The following is a 23621-nucleotide window of genomic DNA, read 5'->3' as shown; positions in this document are numbered from 1 at the left end:
TATAACCGGATTCATGTATTAATCGGACCTTTGGATCCGAATCCGAGTCTTGTTATTTATCATCATACCCGGACCCTATAGGGTTTGGTCCGGGTACCAAATGCAGGCACCAAAATTTCTGACATAAAAAATTGTACCTCGTTTAAAAAAAAAAAAACTATCTAATGGTTGATCCCTACCAAATCAATGATAGTTCATATTGAACTTATTTAGAGTCAGATTGAGTCAAAATAACTTGTACTAGCTATTTTTTTTTCTTTTGAAAGGCAAGCTGGACTTTGGCGCACCCTTACGAGAACAACAACGGCCTATGTGACAGAGAGATTCGATACTGGACTTCTGGTACAATATGATTGCACAAATATTTGTGCATTAAGCACCTGATCACCTTCCATCTTGGGGACAGAGTCTGTCAGGCGTCGGACCCAAGACTTGATGGAGGGCGATATGGTGCTTAATGCACAAATTTTTGTGCAATCATATTGCACCAGATCCCGACTCTTCGGCTTGACACAGGACCAAGCTTACCCCATGGGATACCACCTCCGTGGTATAGTATAGTAGCTAATCTATGTGCTTATAATTGAGAAGTTTTGAACTGGATTCTCTCTATTGGATACATAAAGGGCATGTTTGCAATGCCATGTAATTCTTGGATCTTGTTATTGCAAATCACAATCACAATACTTTCTCAAATTAAAAATAAAAAAATAAAAATTGTGATTATCATTGCCAACTGTGGTTTTTTTTTCTTTCTTTTTTTGCCTCGAAATTTATCAAAGTAGACCAATTGATTTACCATCACAACTACTTTCTCAAATTAAAAATAAAAAAATAAAAATTGTGATTATCATTGCCAACTGTGGTTTTTTTTTTCTTTCTTTTTTTGCCTCGAAATTTATCAAAGTAGACCAATTGATTTACCATCACAACTACTTTCTCAAATTAAAAATAAAAAAATAAAAATTGTGATTATCATTGCCAACTGTGGTTTTTTTTTTTCTTTCTTTTTTTGCCTCGAAATTTATCAAAGTAGACCAATTGATTTACCATCACAACTACTTTCTCAAGCTTTTATGATGGCGGTTTTTGCTCCATGCTCATGTTAAGTTCGTACATGGATAGTGAATTGAGACTTGCATGGTTTTAAATAGACATGTCAACATTGGATTGGACTACTATATATGGGCCCACGTATATACCTAAGTACGTTGATTATGAGTCTAGTCTCAGATCAGTTCAGACCTAGCAATAAATTGAACGAGAACAAGGTACAAACCAGACCAGCACAACTTGATTTGTTTCATTATAGCCAAATCCATATTTTTATTGGATCTGATCCTATATGTCCAGATTTGGATCATATATGTTATTTGTGAGAAACCACCTCAAGAACAGTGACCTAGCAGTGCTGGCTCTGCTTGCCCTAGTTATAGTCACTGTCTTGTCTGCGTAAAACTTCGTGAGCTTACCCCTTCCCCCAAAGAGTTACCACACTTCAGTTTGCGCAAGGGGTGACATCCATGAGATTTGAACTTAGACGGCATGCCTAGCGGCTTAGACCCATCACACTAAGCCAAACTCCTTTGGGGCTCATATACATGTTATTGAGAAGCCTAATTTTTAGTATATACTAATGAGAGCTTATAAAAAATTATTTGGTGTAAGATCCATGTATGAAATGCCATAAGAGTTGGAATATATGTGAACATGTTCTTTTTTTATCATTTTATGAAAGCATTTATACATTGTGAATGAGTCGTAGGATGCTTTAGTCAAATGATATGTGAAAAAAAAGACACCAAGGGGACTTGTTTAGCACGTTCACAAATAAGCATGCCTATTTGACATGCTAGGGTATGTGAATGTGATCCGATAAGAAATCTAGGGATGATTACTTAAAGGCAAGAAAATATATTTATTATTTAAAATCTCGCCTTCATATGGTTGCCATTAAATTCATGGATGGAAGGAGTGGAGAGACATGCAAAATTGAAATGGATGCACTACAAGAAATCTGCGGATTAGCGACGGACGTAATTCATCGCTAGTCCATCACTAAACAGTTTAACGATGAACTAGCGACGAATAACTTTCGTCATAATTTCCTAGTCGGTAATTAGCGATGAAACATATTTGTCGCTACATCCGTCGCTAATTTACGACAGATTAGCGAATGTCATGATCCTTCGCTAGGTCGTCGCTAAACCATAGAGATTTGATTTTGTGACAGATACACATCTGTCACTATTGTAGCGACAGATTTGCGATGAATTACAATCCATCACAAAATATCAGTCGATTTAGTTTTGCGACGGATAAATATTCATCCCTAATCCGTCACTAAATTAGAGGCTGATACTAATTAGCGACAGATATTATCCGTCGCTATTCCAACACAAAAATTTAAAAAAAAAATGTTTTAAATATAAATATCGAGAAAAAAATTCTCGTTATACAATTTATATATCCTGTATATAAAAAACACAAATACAAAGTAGGTGAAGCAAATTTAACACAAGTTATAAGTGAAACAAAATTAACAACCCAGTATAGTACTCACCAAGTTCTAATTTGTTACAAGTTAACATATACAAAGAGTTTCGTTTGAAACAAATTCAACAGATGAAGCTAATCCTCGCCAAGATTTGGATAATTGTCCTCTTCATTGTCTTGATCTGCCCCTCCATCCATGCCTTCATCAGCTCCTCTACGTTGATCATCTCCAGCATCCTACAAGAGAACCGAAATATTAATATTGATAAAAAAAATATAATGAAATAAATTATATACAATACACCTAATCTAAGACAATCAAAATAACATGACAGAATGACACATAGAATAACAATAAAGTGAAGGACATTAACATAATTCAAATATGTATTCTATGGTTGACAAATAAAATTCATAGTGATTCAATTATGCAGATATTTATTCTAAGGTTGTCAAAAAAATGTCATAGTCATTCGAGCATGCATATATGGTTTATAAGGTTGTCAAATAAATGTGTTATGTATCACAATCATGCATATATATATTATAAGGCAGTCAAAAAATTTATAGTGATGAAATTATACGTATATGTGTTCTAAGATTGTCAAAAAACTTTCATAGTGATTCGATCATGCATATATATGTTATAAGGCAATAAAAAAGCCTTCATAGTGATGAAATCATGCTTATATGTATTCTAAGGTTGTCAAAAAACTTAAAGTGATTCAATCATGGATATATATGTTATAAGGCAGTCAAAAAACTTTTACAGTGATGAAATCATGCTTTTATATGTGTTTTAAGGTTGTTAAAAAACTTTCATAGTGATTCAATTATGCATATATGTGTTATAAGGTAGTCAAAAAACTTTCATAGTGATGAAATCATGCTTATATGTGTTCTAAGGTTGTCAAAAAACTTTCATAGTAATTCAATCATGCATATATGTATTATAAGGCAGTCAAAAAACTTTCATAGTGATAAAATCATGCTTATATGTGTTCTAAGGTTGTCAAAAAACTTTCATAGTAATTCAATCATGAATATATGTGTTATAAGGCAGTAAAAAAACTTTCATAGTGATGAAATCATGCTTATATGTGTTCTAAGGTTGTCAAAAAACTTTCATAGTGATTCAATCATGCATATATATGTTATAAGGCAGTAAAAAAAATTCATAGTGATAAAATCATGCTTATATGTGTTCTAAGGTTGTCAATAATCTTTCATAGTGATTCAATTATGCATATATATATTATAAGGCAATAAAAAAACTTTCATAGTGATGAAATCATGCTTATATGTGTTCTAAGGTTGTCAAAAAACTTTCATAGTGATTCAATCATGCATATATGTGTTATAAGACAGTAAAAAAACTTTCATAGTGATGAAATCATGCTTATATATGTGTTCTAAGGTTGTTAAAAAACTTTCATAGTGATTCAATTATGCATATGTGTGTTATAAGGCAGTCAAAAAACTTTTTTAGTGATGAAATCATGCTTATATGTGTTTTAAGGTTGTCAAAAAACTTTCATAGTAATCCAATCATGCATATATATGCTATAAGGCAGTCAAAAAACTTTTATAGTGATGAAATCAAGCTTATATGTGTTCTAAGGTTGTCAAAAAACTTTCATAGTGATTCAATCATGCATATATGTGTTATAAGGCAGTCAAAAGAATGTCATAGTGATTCAAGCATGCATATATGTGCCCTAAGGTTGTCAAAAAAAATTTCATAGTGATTCAATCATGCATATATGTGTTATAAGGCAGTCAAAAGACTTTCATAGTGATGAAATCATGCATATATATATTCTAAGGTTGTCAAAAAACTTTCATAGTAATTCAATCATGCATATATATGTTATAAGGCAGTCAAAAAACTTTCATAGTGATGAAATCATGCTTGTATGTGTTCTAAGGTTGTCAAAAAACTTTCATAGTGATTCAATCATGCTTATATGTGTTCTAAGGTTGTCAAAAGACTGCATTTCAGCTAAGGCAATGAAGAAATGTGACAAACATTAAAGAATTCAATGAAGAATCTTTGAAGAGTTATGTGCAAATGTTAAATTCATTGAAAGTCTTAGATTCTTATAAGAGCCTTACTTAGAGTGCATATTTCGGTTGCATTTCAGCTAAAAAGTCTTTAGAAAAACTTTTCTAAAAGAACCCTTCATGAAAATCTTTTTAGAAAACTCTTTTCTTAAATTTTTGTGTTTATTAGTCGACCAATAGACTCACCAGTCGACTAATTCTTTCGCGCCAAATTTTCTAAACAAAATATCATTTTTGTCAAATTAGTCGACTAATGACTTTATTAGTCGACCGGACAGAATGTCTGTTTTCTGAAAATTTAGCAGCAGTCGACTAATGAATTTATCAGTTAACTGAACAGAACATGTATTTTCAGAAAAAATTAGTAGTAGTCGACTGAAAGGTTTTTCAGTCTACTGATAATATTATCAGTCGACTAATTTTTCTCTAGTCAACTAAGTTTCAAAACTTCAGATTTTCAAACGGCTCGATAAACAGATCAGTCGATCGACAATAATTGTCTGTCGACTAACTACTGTTTCAGTCGACTAATTTTACCATTTTTCCTGAAAATTTAAACGGTGTGTCTTTTCATTTTTCAAACATTTCGATCATTCAAAATGAACTGTTTTGACACTCTTTCATACCCTCAACGTATGAAATATTTCAACTATAAATATGAGTGCATTTTACATTCAAAAGCACTGCAATTCAATCAATTTGAATCAATTACTCTTTGCTTTTCACTCATATTCATTTTCTCACTCACGTGATATTTTTCACTTTAGTTTTTCACTCAAATTCCTTTGAGAGATAGTGAATTCGTGAGTAGAATATTTCAACAACCTCAAAAGCCAATTGCATCTCATTTGCATTCATAAGAAGGACTCATAGGTTGTATTGTAAGTTGTTACTTGTTTCAATTTTCTATAAAAGGAAGGACTCCTTGGTTTAAAGGAGTTGTTTGCTTTCAGTAGGTGTGTTACTGAAAATGGGACCGGATTTGGTATGTATGATCTTGTAGTTACACAAGGTTGATAGTGGAAATCTCAAGCGAGTTTTGCTTGGGGACTGGATGTAGGTCGGAAAAGACCGAACCAGGATAAATTATTGTGTTCTTTGTGTGTTTGCTTTGCGAATTGCAAAATTCGTCAAAATTTCGTAGACAATTTTTAAAAGCACTATTCACCCCCCTCTAGTGCTCGTTGCCTCGATCCTACTGCACTTTTAGGTGGTGCTGTCGCCTGGCGGCAGTGCTCGCTGACGATGACGGGTCAGGAAAAGTGACAAGAGAGAGAGTGCTCGTGGGCCGTCGACGAGAGAGATTGAGCGAGGGAAGAAGGAGGAGGTGAAGGAGAGGGCGGCTGGCGACGGGTGATGAGCGACGAGCAACGGGCGGCGGGCGACAGACGACGGGCAACAGGCGATGGGCGGCGGGCGACGAGATGAAACAGAAAAGGAAAAGAAAATGGCTCGCATTAGGGTTTTATGAGAAATTTAGCGACGAAAATTTTCCATCGCAAACCTCATCGCAAATTTGCGATGAAGTAGCGACAAAAAAATGTTGTCGCGAAGTTACGACGGAGTTTGAGACAAAAGTTTTTTGTCGCTAATCCGTCGCAAATTTGCGACGGTGTTTGCGATAGATTTTTTTCGTTGTTAATTCCGCAACTAATTCCAAATTTAAGAATGAATAATTTTATCTCGCTAATCCGTCGTAATTTTGCGATAGATTATTTCCGTCACTAAATAACATTTTTCTTGTAGTGATGGTTAATTAAAATATATTTTCAAAATAATAGCATTAAAGTGTGATAATATGAAAAGCCTGTTTGATGAGATTGAATATATGAATCTAGTAATTATTTTGTTGACTTATGGTTTTAATAAAATCATTATTTTACATGTAAAAAAAATCTTATTGGTTCTCAAAAATCGCAAAGTGCATGTAAAATAGACGTTAGTCTCATAAAATAAAGTGTTTGGAGAATATGTACTACATCATAGTTTGTGAATTTATTCATCATTGTTTATGAACATTTTCATAAATTTGAGTAATTAAGATAATGTTAACTATTTGTCTGCTTTATGAATTAGACAATTTATAGAACTTATTCTTGAATTTAAATGGATCTCTCCTTTACATTGAGCCAAAATTGGATTGCATCTCAAGTGATCCAAACTGGATTTGGATAAGGATCTAACAAGAGAATGATCCATTGGTGAAAGATTTAGATAGAGTATGTTCTAAAACTTTGTGATGGATTTTGAAAACCTATATTGAATCCAAGATCAGGTTCAGATCTTATAAAATCAAATCTCATGTCAAGTCATATACATATGCATGACTTAGCAGACATTTTATATTATGAATTTAAGCAATTTTTGATCTAGATGATATGATGCATCAAATAAAAGGTAAGCCAAGTCACAAAATTTGGTGAAATTCATAACTAAGTGACTTATTAATGGATATTTCATTACTTGAAAAACCTTTACATGCAATATGCATGCATTGTGATCTTATTGAAAGAAGGGAATGATGTATATGGTGAAAAATCAAAACATATTAGTCTTAGGCATAATTATATAAAAGAAATACTAAAGAAAGGAATAATTATTATGTGTTATGTCAAATCTGGCCAAAACTTAGTTTATCCATTTACAAAAGATCTTACAAGCAATATAATATGTTCAACTTCTAAAGAGATGGGGGCTAAAGTCTCCAAATCATCAATAACAAAAACCTTACCTAGAGTTCTTAGAGATTTAATTTCATTATGGTGTCTTAATGAATTTTGATGTTTTTACACTAAATGAAGGTTCAAATCCATACGATACCTTCAATTATACATATTATTTTTTATGAGCTTTGAATTTTATATTTTAATTATTTTAAAATTAAGAAAATTATTATAAATATTTATTTCAAAATAATAATTAAAATCTTTGTGGGTTGTTTTGAAATTTGATTTGAGAATTTTTTTGTAAATATCCAAAAGTTTTTAATTGTAGTTCTATCTTTTGTTATGTTTGTTAGTGTGATATTCTCTTGTTGACTTTGTTGCCCTTTTTATAAAACCCATTTGGTATATATGATTTTAAAACATAGTTAAAATAATTTTCAAGAGTTAAGTCAAATTATTTGACCAGTTAAAATGTTTACTCTCATATTGAAGAGAGGAATTCTCATGAGCTTTTATAGGCTAGGTTTAACTTAGAGGGCAAGACCTTATTAGGGCTTGTCAATTGCCTTTGCCTATGCCTATGCCCGCCCTATGCTAGGTCTAGGTCTAGGTCTAAGCCTTGGCTTTGGCTTTGCTTGGATTGAGTTAAGTTTTGGTTTAAAACCCAACTATTTTTTTGTCCATGTTCATTGTTTTTTTACAGTCACTACAACAAAGCAGTAGATTAGCGACGACCACATTCCGTCGCTAACCATGTTAGCGACGGATTAGCGACAACGCGGCGACAGTATGCTTACGTCGCGAATATTTCGACGCTAACTGGCGACGGAATAATTCCGTCGCCAAGTCCGTCGCTAATTGCGACGGAATAACGAGCGCTATATTCCGTCGCCAATCCGCCGGTACTAAACGGCGACCACGGCGTGGCGACGGATTTAATTCCGTCGCTAAGCCGTCGCTAGAATAATATGAATAGCGACGAAATCATCCGTCGCTAATCCGTCGCAAAAACGAAAAAAAATCAAAAAAATTTATTTAAAAATTAATTACTGAGAACTGTACAATTTATATTTCCTGTACAATTTATATTTCCTGTAAATAAAAAACAAACCACACAAAAAAATTCATATAACAAGTATCTATAATAATTAATCGTTCCACCTTAAAACTAAGAAGTTTAATTATTTACAATTCAACAATTACAATTAGGAAAAATAAAAAAAATAGAACTTCTTCAACACAGTCCTCTAATCATCGCCAAGATTTTGTGCGTCTTCTTGTTCATTGTCTTTATCTGTCCCTTCAGCTCCACTACCCTGATTATCGCTAGCAGCCTACACAAGAAAAGAACAGTCAGTATTGATAAACAAAATATAATGAAATAAATTACACACTATATGTGATTCTATCATGTGCTCATGTGTGATCTAAGGCAATAAAAAAACTCTATATGTGATTCTATCATGCTCATATGTGTGCTAAGGCAGTCAAAAAATTGAATATGTGATTATAGCATGTTCATATGTGTTCTAAGGCATATAAAAAAACTCTATATGTGATTCTACCATGCTCAGATGTGCTTTAAGGCAGGCAAAAAACTATATATGTGATTCGATCATGCTCGTATGTGTGCTAAGGCAGTAAAAAAATTGAATATGTGAATATAGCATGCTCATATGTGCTCTAAGGCAGGCAAAGCCAAAAATTTTATATGTGATTCTATCATAAATGATATATAACATGTTCATATGTGTTCTAAGGCAGTTAAAAAACTCTATATGTTATTATAGCATGTTCATATGTGTGCTAAGGCAGTCAAAAAACAGAATATGTGATTATAATATGCTCATATGTGTTCTTAGGCAGTAAAAAAACTGAATATGTGATTATAGCATGCTTATGTGTTCTAATGCAATAAAAAAAACTTTATATGTGATTCTATCATGCTCATATGTGCTCTAAGACAGACAAAAAGTTAAATATATATATATATATATATATATATGTGATTCTATCATGCTCATATGTGTGCTAAGGCAATAAAAAAATTGAATATGTGATTATAGCATGTTCATATGTGTTCTAAGGCATCTAGAAAAACTCTATATGTGATTCTACCATGCTCAGATGTGCTTTAAGACAGTCAAAAAAACTATATATGTGATTATACCTGAGAGGGACCTGGAATCGAAGATCCCCTATCCTGAACAGCGGCCTTGATCTCATTTCGGAGAAAGGGGGCGACGGTGTATTGGAAGTAGTTATTCAGTGATTCATTAATGATCTCGCGTACATCATCACCAGAAAGAATAGTCGGCTGCTTGGAGCTTATGTCGGCGCAAGAAGTTGGTGAGCCGTAACTGGAAGAACCAATAACTGGTGAAGTGTTCATATTACTCCCAAACCCGAACACGCGACCTTTTTTGGGTTCACCTGCTGCAGTCACCCATGCTGTAGGATCAAATGATGGATGCTGAGTAGCGTCTTCGCCATATCGCTCTACCATTTGTTGCTCATATGCCTCCTACAAAATAATGTTTAAAGTATTCATTAATAATTAATGATAACATTATGATGACTTGCATATATATTGCAATGATTATTAATAGAATTAATACATACCGTTGTCGTTCTCGCCTTCTCTGATACGAAGACTCCCGTGGTCTTCCGTTTATGTGTTTCTACAAACACATCCTTATATGGTACACTGCCTCCTTTTTCTGCTTCCTGCGAAGTTAAATGACAAAAGATTTAGTACACAAATTTGCAACAATACTTATAAAATTAATATTATATATTGATGAGTTACCATTTTCTTTAGGTGGCTCCCAAATGTCTTAGATCCACCTGTGTGTAGATGGGCTTCGGGCATCTTCGATCGATTTTGTGAAGCCTTCGCAGAGCGATTTTTAAATGCATCTCCTGCCCACATATCGCACATTTCATCCCAATAATCTCTCCTGATAGTAATAGGACCATGGCCCTTCCACAGTAATGGATCATCTACTACGCCAGATGCTTTTTTTGTTGCAGTCTTCATAGTGTGCAGCATGTCTGCAAATTGATTGACAGCCACCTTCTGCCACACCTTCCTTGCATCATTTTCTTCCACCGTAGTTGCAAAGCGATTCGAAGCCTACAAATATTTTCAGAAAGTTAGTAGACATTGCTTAAATAAATTAAATATGAAACACATTAACTATGAGGAACAACTGTATACCATGAATGAGGACCACAATCTGTCTAATACCTCCTTTGGGTACTCTTTCCATTGAGCAACTGGTCCTGGTAGATGTTGAAGAAGTGAATTCCTAATCTCCCGTACTACTTCTTGTGGCTCAAACCTCGTGCTGCACATGAATTGTTACACAGTAAATATCAATATAAAATATTTAAAAGATATGCAATAATTGAAAACAAAATACTTACGGTCGATTATCGATATACACTATTCGAATGAGTCTTCTTGTGCCAGCCTGAGAAGACCCTGTTTCCTGTGTTGGCTGTTGACTTGTGCGATCAACTGGTGTAGGTGGGTCGTGTACAGGCGCAACATCATCTGTAAAAAAATACACACCAAGTTCTCAGAATGTGCATTTGAACTAATCAAGCATCTAATTAGTTATATGATATACCTATCACAGGAGCCCGTGAAGATGAAGGTTGAGCCTGGCTACTACTGGATGAGCGACCACTATAACCTCCACGAACCATATTCTAACAAATAACATATGTCATACAATACATTCAAATAATTCACATCAAGTATTACAATGCATTCAAGTCATTCACATCAAGCATTGCAATGCATTCAAATAATTCAAATCATTGACATCAAGTATTGCACTAATTCAAATCATTCGTTAATTGCATAAATTATAATACATTCAGATAATTGAAATCATTCACATCAAGTATTACAATGCATTCGTATCAAGTATTACAATACATTGAAATAAAATTTTTAATCATTCACACCAAGTATTGCAATACAACTCACATCAAGTATTACAATGCATTTAAATAGAGATTTGTAGTATAAGATTTTGCTCACTAGCTTGAGAATTCTTCCTCGTCACTAGTTTGACTTTCTTCTTCTTCTTCTTCTTCTTCTTCTTCTTCATTGTTTGCCCATCCACTTGGTACATCATTTGGATCACATTCCTCTATGAATGTTTCATCAGCCAATGGAGATATGACATGCATATCATGCGCAACATCGTGACCATAAGCGAAGTCACAGACATCATCTGATTGATAGTAATCACTGTCTTCAGCTAACTCATCTTCTTGTAACTGATCATACTCGGGGTATAGTTTGGATTTCACCTTGTAAACTGCCCACCATTCATTTCTATCTGACTTTTTTATACTCGGATATGAAGTATAATAAACTTGTTGAGCTTGCGAGGCTAATATGAATGGTTCATATGTTCCAAACCTGGATTTATGATTCACCTCCACAATGCCTGAAGCTTTGTCGAGTCTTGTTGCAGTTGGATCAAACCAATGACACTTGAATACCGTAACCCTGTTATTCATGCCTAAGTAAGTCAACTCCATTATTTCCTCTATAACACCGTAGTAATCATGTTCATTTTCACCGTAGCTGCTACCCTTGACACACACGCCACTATTTATCGTTGATTTGTTTATACCGTAGTCTTTTGTATGGAATCGATAACCATTTACGATATACCCGTTGTAGCATTGCACAACTTTGGTCGGACCATTTTCTAAATCACATATTCCTTGATCTTTAACATCACCATGGCGAACCTACGCACAGACATAAACAATTATTGTGATCACGATCAATTAAGTAACTTAGTGTTGTTTATAAGTACAAAATTTATGTTAGCTTCTTTACCAACTGTTTCAACCACTCCACAAACTTAGTTTCACGTTCTTTTTGTACTTCTGCATTAGTGAGATGTGAAACTTTGCTTTGCAACTCCAGATCAAATCGTCTGCAAACCACAAATACTTATATTACCGAGCCATGTATCCACATATAGAACATAAAAGGATTTATAATTGAGTTGCATATACATATACTTACTCGATGTATGGGTCGATCGCTGAACAATTAAAAAGAATATAGATGTGTGCTGCATCTTGCTCTCGATCTGTCAATAGCCTTGATCGGCAACTACCAAATGCATGCCCAAGTCGTTGAAATATCGACAGCTTGTCAGCTACAGTTACTTGTTCTCCATCATCGTTACGGGGCGGGCATGTGTAACGTGTTGAAATATGAGGTTCGAAGTACATAGATGAGAAATTTGAAATCTCTTCTAAAGTGTACGCCTCACAAATAGAGCCTTCTACTCTTGCTTTATTACGAACCTTTTTTTTTAGGTCGAACATGCATCTGACAAGAATATACATTTCAAATTTTAAATATTTGTCATTAAAGAGACAAATATAAAAAAACATATACCTTTCAAATGGGTACATCCATCGATATTGCACAGGGCCACCAACCCTTAGTTCATATGGCAAATGTATGATCAAATGTTCCATAACATCGAAAAATGCTGACGTAAATATCTTTTCTAACAGACAAACAGTGGTGATGACAGAGTCCTCGAGATTCTTTACATCTGATACAATGACCTCCGATGCGCACAATGTTCTGAAAAATCCGCTCAACTCAGACAATACCCCCCATATAGGTTTGTCTAACATATCATGGAATGCTAGGGGTATCAATCGTTGCATAAAGATATGACAATCATGGCTCTTCAACCCATATAACTGTCCATCGTCAATCTTCACAGCCCGAGCAATGTTAGAGACATATCCATCTGGAAATCTCAGTTGTCTCAACCATTGACATACATGTTTTATTTGATCAGGTCCGAGCACGTACTTCGCCTTTGGTTTCAGTACTTTGCCATTATACTCTTTGAGTTCCAATTCTGGTCTTTTACATATTAATTTTAAATCCATACGGGCCTTCGGATTATCCTTCGTTTTTCCTTTAATATTTATTACTGTATTGAACACATTATCAAACACATTTTTCTCTACATGCATCACATCCAAATTATGTCGTATCAATAGGGTCGGCCAATACGGTAGTTCCCAAAAAATAGATTTTTTCGTCCAATTGTGTTCCTTCCCAAATCCACGGAAGGGTGTAGGACTGCGGGCATCTGTTAATACATCTGGAAAGTATCGCAATCTTCTTAAAATCCCTATGCCAGACAATCTTGAGGATGGACCTTCCATTTCAGTTGTGCCTGCTGTAAATGCATTCTTTTGACGTCGGAACGGATAATCGCTGGGTAGAAATCGACGATGGCAATCAAACCAGCAAGGCTTCCTTCTATGCCTCAATCTAAAAGCTTTGGAATCCTCCATGCAGTACGGACAAGCCAACCTCCCATGTGTGCTCCAACCAGATAACATACCATATGCAGGGAAGTCACTGATTGTCCATAGAACAGCGGCCTTTATGTTGAAATTTTGTTTTTTGTGGGCATCATACGTGGTAACACCGTCATCCCACAGTACTTTTAATTCATCAATCAATGGCCTTAGATATACATCAAGATTTTGGCCAGGTGAGGTCGGACCAGGGATCAACAGAGACAAGAAAAGATTTGGACGTTTCATACACAAGCTTGGTGGAAGGTTGTATGGAGTTACAAATACTGGCCAGCATGAGTATGGAGTTGATCTACCCCCAAATGGATTAAATCCATCTGTACATAGACCGAGTCTAACATTTCGCACTTCCATTGCGAAGTTCTGATGAGTATGATCAAAGTGCTTCCAAGCTTCAGCGTCAACAGGATGCGTGATCTTGTTTTCATCGTGTCGAACTTTATTTGCATGCCATCTCATGTGTTTAGCTGTCTTTGAAGACATATACAATCGTTGCAATCTAGGAGTGATAGGAAAGTAGCGGAGCGACTTGTATGAAACTTCCTTTGATCTCGTGCTACCATTGCCTCTTGTCTTTGGCTTGAACCGAGGATGCCCACATGATGGGCATGATATGTCGTTTTCCTGCTCCTTAAAATACAACATGCAGTGATTTGGACAAGCATCAATCTTTTTGTAACCCATACCTAGAGCGTTGACCATAACTTTCGCACGATAGAAATTTTATGGCAATTTCTCATCTTTAGGCAACATACTCTTCACAATCATGCACAAACGGTCAAAACATGATTGACTCAAATTATACTCGGACTTCAAATTCATTAGTTGAAGAACTGCAGACAAGATAGTGTGACTCTCACAACCGTTCCAAAGTGGCTCATCAGCATCTCTAAGTAAATCATAAAATCTACTAGCTGCATTGTTTGGTGATTCTTCATCTACGGCATAGCATGGACTCCGTACTCCAAAAATAAGAACACTTCCATATTCATACATTAAAATCATGCTCAGCATGATCTCCGAACTCCAACAAAGCAGTCCTAGATATCAACAACTAAGTGAGTGTGTGAACAATAAAGTGTTACATTCAATAAATTAAATAACATGTGATGCGCTTGCCTCACTTACTCACCACGGGTATTTACCCGATTTGCATTGTTTTTGTCACTTACTTACCACGGGTGGCGGGGCACAAGCGAGTTCTGTTGAGAAATCTGCACAAAAAAACAATTTTTTAAAATGAAGTCACCACGGAAAAAAACTCACTCTAAACAAATGATTTATAAAAAGGACACGCCTGTTTATAAACTAATTGGTTGGCCATATATGGTTAGAATTCTATACACCAAGTGGCTATTGAATCAAGTACATAAATCGAAGAAAGAACACAAGATAATCTAAGCAATAAAGAGAAAAAAACAAAGAATTTGTCTAATTCAATCAAGAATCCAAATCCAAATACGATTGCTATTGTTGTTGTTTGTTGCTATGGTAGTGGTGGTGAACAATGCTCTTAGTGTTATATCCATAGCCATAGTAATCCAGGTACCACCTTAGAAACTTCTTCAACCCTGTCTGCAGATCAGTAGTAGGCATGTAACCGAACTCTAACCTCGCAAGCATGACGTTCGCGTGCGTGAACGACACATCGCCGTTTGCAGGCATTTCCACCACATTCTTCCTGGCTTTCACCTTCAGGTGACGCTCTAGTACGTTCACCAGCATTGGCACCCCAAGTGGTGACGTATTCCCTAGATTGTATATATTGTAGTCGGCCTTCCCCTTCTTCTTTTCGCCGCTGCCGGTGCTCTTTCCGGCCTTGTCGAGCGCAGCTACGCACCCGCGCACTACATCATCAATGTAGGTAAAATCCCACGAGATTTCCCGGTGATCTTTCCGCCAATAAACCACAATTTTCTTCCCCTGCAGAATGTTGCGAGTGAAGAAGAAGTAGGCCATGTCTGGCCGGCCCCAGGGGCCATAAACGGTGAAGAACCGAAGGCCGGTGATCGATAAACCATAGATATGGTTATAGACATGAGTAATTTCCTCGCCGGCCTTCTTCGTCGCCGCGTACAGGCTCGCCGGCCGATCGGTTCGATCGGATTCGGTGAAGGGGACCTTCACATTGAGCCCATAGACCGAGCTCGACGACGCCCACACGAATGCCGGTTGCGGGTTCACCGATTTGCAGGCCTCCAGGAGAGTGACGAGCCCGGCAACGTTGCTGCGAACGTAGGAGGAGGGGTTATCGACGGCGTAGCGGACGCCGGCCTGAGCGGCGAAGTGCATCACATGGGTGAAGGGGACGAAGTTCATCGGCTGCAACGAGCTCAACGCCGGGTACGCCGCCGATGGGTACGCGCGGGCCAGAGGCGTCGGTGTCTGCGCCGTCACCTTCACCGTCGGCAGCCTCAGCGTGCTCAATGCCATCGCCGGGGCGTACAACGTGAAGAAGAAGAAGAAGAAGAAGAAGAAGAAGAAGAAGAAGATTACCTGCGCGTCGCCGGGCGGTGGCGGGAGGCTGACGGGGAGCGGCAGCTGGCGAGCGGCGGCGGCAGGACGGTGGCGAGAGCCGACGGGCGGCGGGAGGGAGAGGGCGGCGGGCGGAAACAATACAGCGAAACAGGAAAAAGAGAAAGAGGGATGGGATTAGGGATTTACGCGACATTTAGCGACGGCTTAGCGACGGAAACATTCCGTCGCTAAGCCGTCGCTAACTCAAAATACCAAAAAGGCGACGGAATATATTCTGTCGCTACGCCGTCGCTATTTAGCGACGGATTAGCGACGAAAGAGTTCCCTCTCTATATCCATCGCTAAAATGATGTTCTTGTAATAAAAATTAGCGACAAAAAATTGCAGTCGCTAATCCGTCGCTAAATAGCGACAGATTAGCGATAAAAGTTGTTTCCTCGCTAATCCGTCGTTAATTAGTGACAGATTCTATCTCTAGCTAATCTGTCGCTAATTAGCGATGGAAAAAATCCGTCGCCAATTTCCGTCGCTAATTAACAATTTTCTTGTAGTGAGTCTTGACCATTGGAGGTCAAATGGGACTAGGGGTGGGCAATGGGCAGCGCAGTCGGGTGGTTCAAGCTATCTTGGCTGACCATGGGCAGGGTTTGGGTCAAGGTTTTAGGCCTTGACTTGTTAATTACTGGGCTGAAACCACATCCGTTATATATATGGGTCAAGCCTTGGTGAACCCATGGACTTTGGCACCAACCCATAGACCTGAGCTACCTAATTATTTTTTTAGTAATTGGTTGCATAGTAAGTTGGTAACTATTACTATTTACCAAATTAATTTCATTGATTATACAAAAAATAAAAAGATAATTAGATGGCCACATCAATCTTTTGTTTAATTCATTGTGTTTGGTATTATAAGAATTAATTTATGAAATTTATTCAAAAATAACTTACAAATGGGTTTGGGTTGGGTTGGAATGACCCACTAAATATTGTCTCATTGGGCCAATGGACCAGGTCATGGGTTGAGCTTCAAACCTGAGCCGGTTAAGAACTGAACCAAAACTTGACTCATTAATAAATAGCTCGATGTACATTCTTAAAGGTATCTTTGGTGGCTTGTCCAAGATTAAAAGAGCTGAACATAACAGACATATTGGTTTTTATGTTGTGGAGACAGCTTGAACGTATATGGATAATGGGTCGGATAACTTCATTTTGGATTGTACGACTCAATCCGCACAACCATATGACTATTTTAACATGTTTATTATGAATTCTAGCTTTACTTATAGATGTCGGATTGTATCTAAAAACTAAAAAATAATGCTTTAATCAGTGTTTGTCATGACGTTGTCCTAAATCACGCCATGTAGGGCCCGCCAAACAAGCCCTAAATAAGACTCAAGAGTAGGGATGGCAGTGGACCGGGGGAAAGTGGAGCCCCGCCCCGCCTCGCCCTGTTTGGACCGGGGATGAAGGGTATGAAATGGGGATGGAGGCGGGGACGAAGGTTAAAATCCATCCCTGTTTGGGGATGGACGTACCCTTTTCCCCGCCCCGCCTCATCCCTGTTTGAACCGGGGATGGAGGACATGAAACGGGGATGAAGGCGGGGTTGGAGGTTAAAATCCATCCCCGCCGAGGATGGAAGCGGGGATGGAGGTTCTAATCTTGAGGTGGGGCGGGGGCCCGTCCCACTGCCATCCCTACTCAAGAGTGACTTTTTTTTTACACGAGTTACATAGACGGTCAAGGCTATCTAATTGATTAGGAGTTTGACTGTTTAAATGAGTTAGACTGATGATGCCATTCAAATAAGACACTGCTCTTTGTTGTCAAAGGGTTTGTATTGAATGTTGTTTGTTGACAACTATGCCTATGCCTGAATGAACAAAACAAGAGAATTTCCTTACCTTTTTGTTTTCTATCAATTTTCAAGATTTTTGAATTATGTTTTTTGCATTAGGTTGCTGGTATAAAGAATGATGATTTTTCATCAAAATTCAAGGCTCATCATGTGCTTTCTTAGCCCATTCATTTATTTAGGCTAAAAAAACCAAATAGAAGTGTAGCGGTGGTGGCTAAAATAAATGTTTAAACTCCTTGCACCATTATGAGAGACGATGACTGACCTAACACGACTCATGCCAACCACACTTTTTGGAATTGAAACCCCCACAATTACACCATCTTTCACACCAAAAAATTATAACATTCTCTTAGTCTCTCCTTCTCCTTCTTGTCACCAGGAGATAGGGAGGATGGCAATGGACAGGGACGGAGGCAGGGGACAAGATCTCCACCTCCGCCCCATCTCAAATTCCTAACCTTCATTACTGCATGGGGATGGATTTTAACCTCCACCCCCCGCCTCCATCCTCGGTCCAAATAGGGGCGAGGCGAGGAGGGGCGGAGCCCCGTTTCCCCTCAGTCTATTGTCATCCTTTAGAAGGATTGGGCATGGGAAAGCATAAGTCCATCCCTGCCTCCATCTCTGTTTCATGCTCTTCATCCCCGGTCCACCAAACGGGGCGAGACGGGGTGGGGCCCATTTTCCCCAAGTCCACTGCCATCCCTACCAGGAGCTCCTGGGATGACTTCTTGTCCGCCCAATCGAGCCAATTGTTGGCCGCTGTTGCCATGACCTCTCGAGTTTAATTTTTCTTTTCTTCAAAAAACCAAATTTATCACAGCTTGTCATGTTTTGAGCTTCAGCTCAGCTTGGCCTTCCACGAGCAGGAGCCTGAGCTCGAGCTGGGTCTGATCACAAACATGCCAAGCTTTGAACAATCTGATCTTAGCTCATTCAGCTTGTTGACATGTCCTAGTACACGTACTCTGGACCGAGTGCAGATCTAGTCATGGGTGCCCTTGATGGTTAGCTGTGAAGGGTACTTTTGATGCCGTTCATCCATGTGGATGAACGACATTTCAAACGCCATGGTTGGAGATTGCTTTCATCCATCCACTTTTTAAGCACTAGATGCCGTTCATCTAAAACATCAATGGCTCTGAAAAAAATCTGGACCCATCTAAAGCAATGTTGTCAGTATCGGTACTGATTCGTTGTATTCGGGGCTGATACCGATACTCTAGTGAATCGTTCTGTATAGGCCATGTCAATCACAATGTGACACGTATTAAAACCATTAAAATAATATTTTTTATATTTGTTAAAAAAATGCTAGGTCAAAAATGCTAGTCTTGACCATTAGTCAGCATGGACGGAAAATGGTCAAGACTAGGTCGAGCCACTTGATCCACGACCTAGCATTGATGAACCCAGCCAGGTATCGATCAGGTCCCTCAGGGTCCATCCATTGTAGAGTCGAACACAATTGTTATTTTTTTTTTCCTGCCTTGAATCTTGTGAAAATAGATTGATCTTGTGACTAACAAACAGCTTTGATTTTTCTCATCTATTATTTGTTCAACCCACTTGTGACTAAAGCAAATGTCTTGGTGCAGTCAACCTTTCAAGATGCCCACCCCTGGATCTCTGGCCTCAGCAATGTGGGTTCCACTGTGTGACCTCGGCTCAGCCATGAGCCTTATCGGTTTGACATTGTCGCAAACCTCTTTTGATGGAGACAAGTTGTGGATAAGGATGCACACGAGCCCAGTTTGAGCTGAGCCTGGGATGTTTGAACTCAGCTCGGTTCAAAAAAACTTTGTCCAAGCTCGGAGTCGAGCTTGTAAGGCATTGTCCAAACTTGGCTCGGTTCCCAGCTCAAGCTCGAGCTTAGCCAAGCTTCAACAAGATCTATTAAACAAATTTTGCCAAGGTGGGATTTGATCCTCCAACCTCTTTAACATTAACCAAGTGACCAATCCTTAAGCCAAAGCACATCTTTAACTATTATCACTGAAACAATTATATACATATTACGTACTAAAAATTCTTGATAAAAAAAAAAGAACAAAAGATGGGATTCGAACCCAACACGTTCTGAAGAATGACTAATGCCCTGCCCATTACAGTAATAATGCAGTTGTAAAATTATTTGCAAAGATGTTATATATTGAATTTGCAACAAATCGAGCTTCATCGAGCTCGACAGGTCTGTCAAACTCGGCTCGATAGCTCATCCAATCTTCATACATTGATTCAAACTCCACTCATTTACGAAGTGGATGAGCCCGAGCCAAGCTTTAACTGAACCGAGCCTGAGCCAGCTCAGTTCTGTGCATCCCTAGCTGTGGAGGGCATGTGGAACACCATTCCGATCAGCTATAACTGTTTGAGCTTATGGCAGACTGCATGAATCGGATTACTTTCCGGTTCATGTCGGATTGGATTACAATTTTTACATGCAAATAGCTACTTTTTTTTATTCTTTTTTTTTTATATAGTATTAGCACATGTTTTTAGGATTTGGATTCAACCTTACCTCCCTGGATCTGATTTGGATCCGGAATCATATTCAGATCAACTGTTTACATTTCAGATTTGGATTCAGATCTGGCAGGATCCAGCTCGAGTATGACCCATTTGCTCTCCTTGTAGTTTGTGGTGATGAGCATCAACAGGCAGGTGAAGCCAGATGGGTGTTGGGTACTTTGGTTGGTATGCCCAGGTTTGGGTCTAAATTCTGGTGCTGGACCTAGTCGGCGTGGATCCTGGGCCCGATGTAGAGCTCAGCCTAGATACCTACCAGCTGTCTGATCTGGGCACGGATGAGAATTACTGTCATGGACCCTGTCCAGGCTCAGCACGGTCTGGCCACAGTTTGTGCCAGGCCCATTGGACAAGGTCTTAGTCCGAGCTAGGTTTCCCTTAGCTCAACATGTCCTATTGGATCCAACTCGACCAAGCCAGACCCATCTTCATCTTTAAAAAAAAAGAAGGAAAAAAAACTGCTATTAGGTAACAAGCAAGGCCTTCATGGATTTTTCTGCGAGACACAAAAGTAGAGGCCGAAAGATCCAGATCCAAATAATGTTCATAACAGTAATTAATTTGAATATATATATATATATATATATATATATATATATATATATATATATATATATATATATATATATATATATAGAGAGAGAGAGAGAGAGAGAGAGAGAGAGAGAGAGAGAGATGCGGAGCTGCTTAATCAATAGATACTTGAACGCCATGATGGACACTCGGCCTTTTTTTATGCAAAAGCGTGCAAAAATGGGTGAATGAGGGTATTAGCGACACATTTACAACACTGCTAAAGGTCACAGTTTCGTTGGGAACTTGAGCAGCACAACAAAACAATGCTAAAAACTATTTTCAAAATATTGTGTGTGTTCCAATAGACCATTTAGCAGCGTTTGTATGCACTGCTAAAGGTCCCAGCTGAATTGGGCCTTTAGCAGCGCATAAAAACACCACTAAATGGGTTTTTGTTCATTTTTGCACCAAAATAGTGTAATTTTGGTTTTTTTTTGCGTGCTGACTGTCCATCACCCCCATGATGAACGGTCAGCACGATTAAGCAACTACTGATCATGTAGCTACGCATTTCACTATATATATAAAAGATCTAGGATCAGGGTGTGCATTGTGAAAACAATAGGAGAAGAGAAGTGAGTACGAGATTAACGACCTGCTTCGGGGGGATCCTCGATATAAATATCGAGACCTCTTCGGTGTATCCTGCAGAGGCAGGGGCCAGAGAATTTAACCTCCTCTGGGTAGCCGTTATATAGCCCTAATTGACTTATTGGATTCCCAAACATGTGGAGAATCCAATGTGTAATGGGCCCAGCATTATCTTGGTAGTGCATATCTCAATGCTCACTACTCAAGTGGGTCATTAAAATCCATGTGAGACCCATTTGGTTACACTAGATCAGTACCAGGATCCAACATCTCTCACTTGGTCATATAGGGCGAATACCCACATTTTATCATAACCAGTGCATTTTGTATTGCACTTATGACATTATGACGTTTTACATACGTTAGTTGGATTTCTCTTTTTTGATATATTCCTATCATGAGGCTATTCACAAACTAGGTTATTTTTTTATCATGTCATAGATTTTATTATAATAATTTATTTCAAATATTTACCATTCACTACATACTAAGTCATGCAGTCTATAGATAAAAAATGAATACATCATAATGTGGGTCCTACATAGTCATGGAGTTCTTGTGGCTCTTCCATGACTATACCATAGACATGCACACTAGTGGAGTACTATGAAATTTATAAATCCATGATTTGTCAAACATAGCAAATACTCATACTTTCAAATTTCACCATAAATTATACTCTCACTTTCCATGTGCATTATCACATGTTGATCATTGCTTGATCATTTTAGATCAGTATATCTGGATTCAAATAGTCATAAATGTGACTGATCAACACCATTTAACATTTCATGTATGAAATCAAATTATCCTGTCGTGCATTTATAGAAGCATATCATAAGGAGCATTATTCATAATAAATATCCTCAGATGCATGTATAAAATTATAATTCAGCTTTCACTATTCCAATGCATTTCATTTAAGCAATATTTGCACTAAGTCATGACATCATGAGGTTTTACATACACTAGCTGGACTTTTTCTTCATGATATATCACTATCATGAGGATACTCACAGACTATGTTGATTTTTTATCATGAAGTTAAGCATAAATCTTTATATTCAAAATTTAATTTGGATATACACTAAATTCATATCTAATGAGAGTTATCTTATTATTATTTTGAATATGCCAAATATGATAAGCCAATTAAAAGGCTTTAATCAAACCATACGTTTAAATATTTAAGTTCAAATTTATTACCAAATTCACACACACATTATATATATATATATATTAAATCTGGATTCATATCTCATATCCGGGCATAACACTTATTTGGATCCAATCACAAAAACTAGATTAAACTAGATCCATATTCTATATACAGTAATTTATACTTATCTGGATCCATCATAAAATTGTATCAAAACTAGATCCATGTCCCATATTCGGGCATCTGGTCCCAACACTAGATTTGTTCAATAAGAGAATCTAATAGCATAGCCTGAATCTAAAACTCATTCAATTTGATCTATACTCAATCAGCTTGACATTATTCTCGATTTGATGTATCTAGATTCATACAGATTTAACCATATCCATAATATTTTACTTGATCAAATCAAGGTTTGTGTCACTTTACTAGATTTAAACATCTGATCTAATACTGATCAGTTCCAATCTAAACCCAAACATTATATTTAATAGATCTTACAATTAAACTTGATCTATATAAAAAATTGAATCAACCATACTGGATCCAGATATTAACATAAACGAAATATTAATGCATATAATAATAACATATGCAGACATAATCTTTCTAGATCCAAAAATATCAATGTAGAGATATAAACTAAATCATAACTGGATCAAAAAAAGTTTTACCAAATCCAACCAAGTTTATAAGAAGCTACCTAAATAGCTTGACCCAATCCAAATCCAAATCCAAATCGGTCTGAAGTATTTCGATAACAAGAACCACTTTTCTGAAAAATCGGAAAGTTAAA

At 37.3% G+C, this 23621-nt stretch overlaps 1 protein-coding gene and 1 pseudogene across 2 annotated transcripts; both read right to left on the bottom strand.

Annotated features, from left to right (window-relative positions):
* Nucleotides 1–8364: 8364 nt before the first annotated feature.
* LOC149820740 (uncharacterized) lies at nucleotides 8365–10969 on the bottom strand. 2 transcript variants are annotated; one of them, XM_089981694.1, is made up of 3 exons: nucleotides 10862–10969; nucleotides 10656–10785; nucleotides 8365–8560 (listed from the first exon to the last, which is right to left on the bottom strand). In XM_089981694.1, the coding sequence occupies exons 1-3, from the start codon at nucleotides 10938–10940 to the stop codon at nucleotides 8461–8463; spliced, it is 309 nt and encodes a 102-aa protein (XP_089837820.1). In that variant the 5' UTR covers nucleotides 10941–10969; the 3' UTR covers nucleotides 8365–8460. The 2 variants fall into 2 exon arrangements, 1 of the variants encoding a protein (XP_089837820.1); XR_016426344.1 differs by lacking the exons at nucleotides 10656–10785; nucleotides 10862–10969 and adding an exon at nucleotides 9397–9552.
* Nucleotides 10970–15089: 4120 nt separating this feature from the next.
* Nucleotides 15090–16055, bottom strand: LOC149820739 (UDP-glucuronate 4-epimerase 1 pseudogene; annotated as a pseudogene).
* Nucleotides 16056–23621: the final 7566 nt, after the last annotated feature.

The sequence above is a fragment of the Nuphar pumila genome, chromosome 12 (genome assembly GCF_984573655.1).
Source record: "Nuphar pumila chromosome 12, dmNupPumi1.hap1.1, whole genome shotgun sequence".
In the NCBI taxonomy this organism is placed as follows: domain Eukaryota; kingdom Viridiplantae; phylum Streptophyta; class Magnoliopsida; order Nymphaeales; family Nymphaeaceae; genus Nuphar; species Nuphar pumila.
The sequence above is the reverse complement of the archived record's forward strand: the minus strand, read 5'-3'. Positions and strand labels throughout refer to the sequence as shown.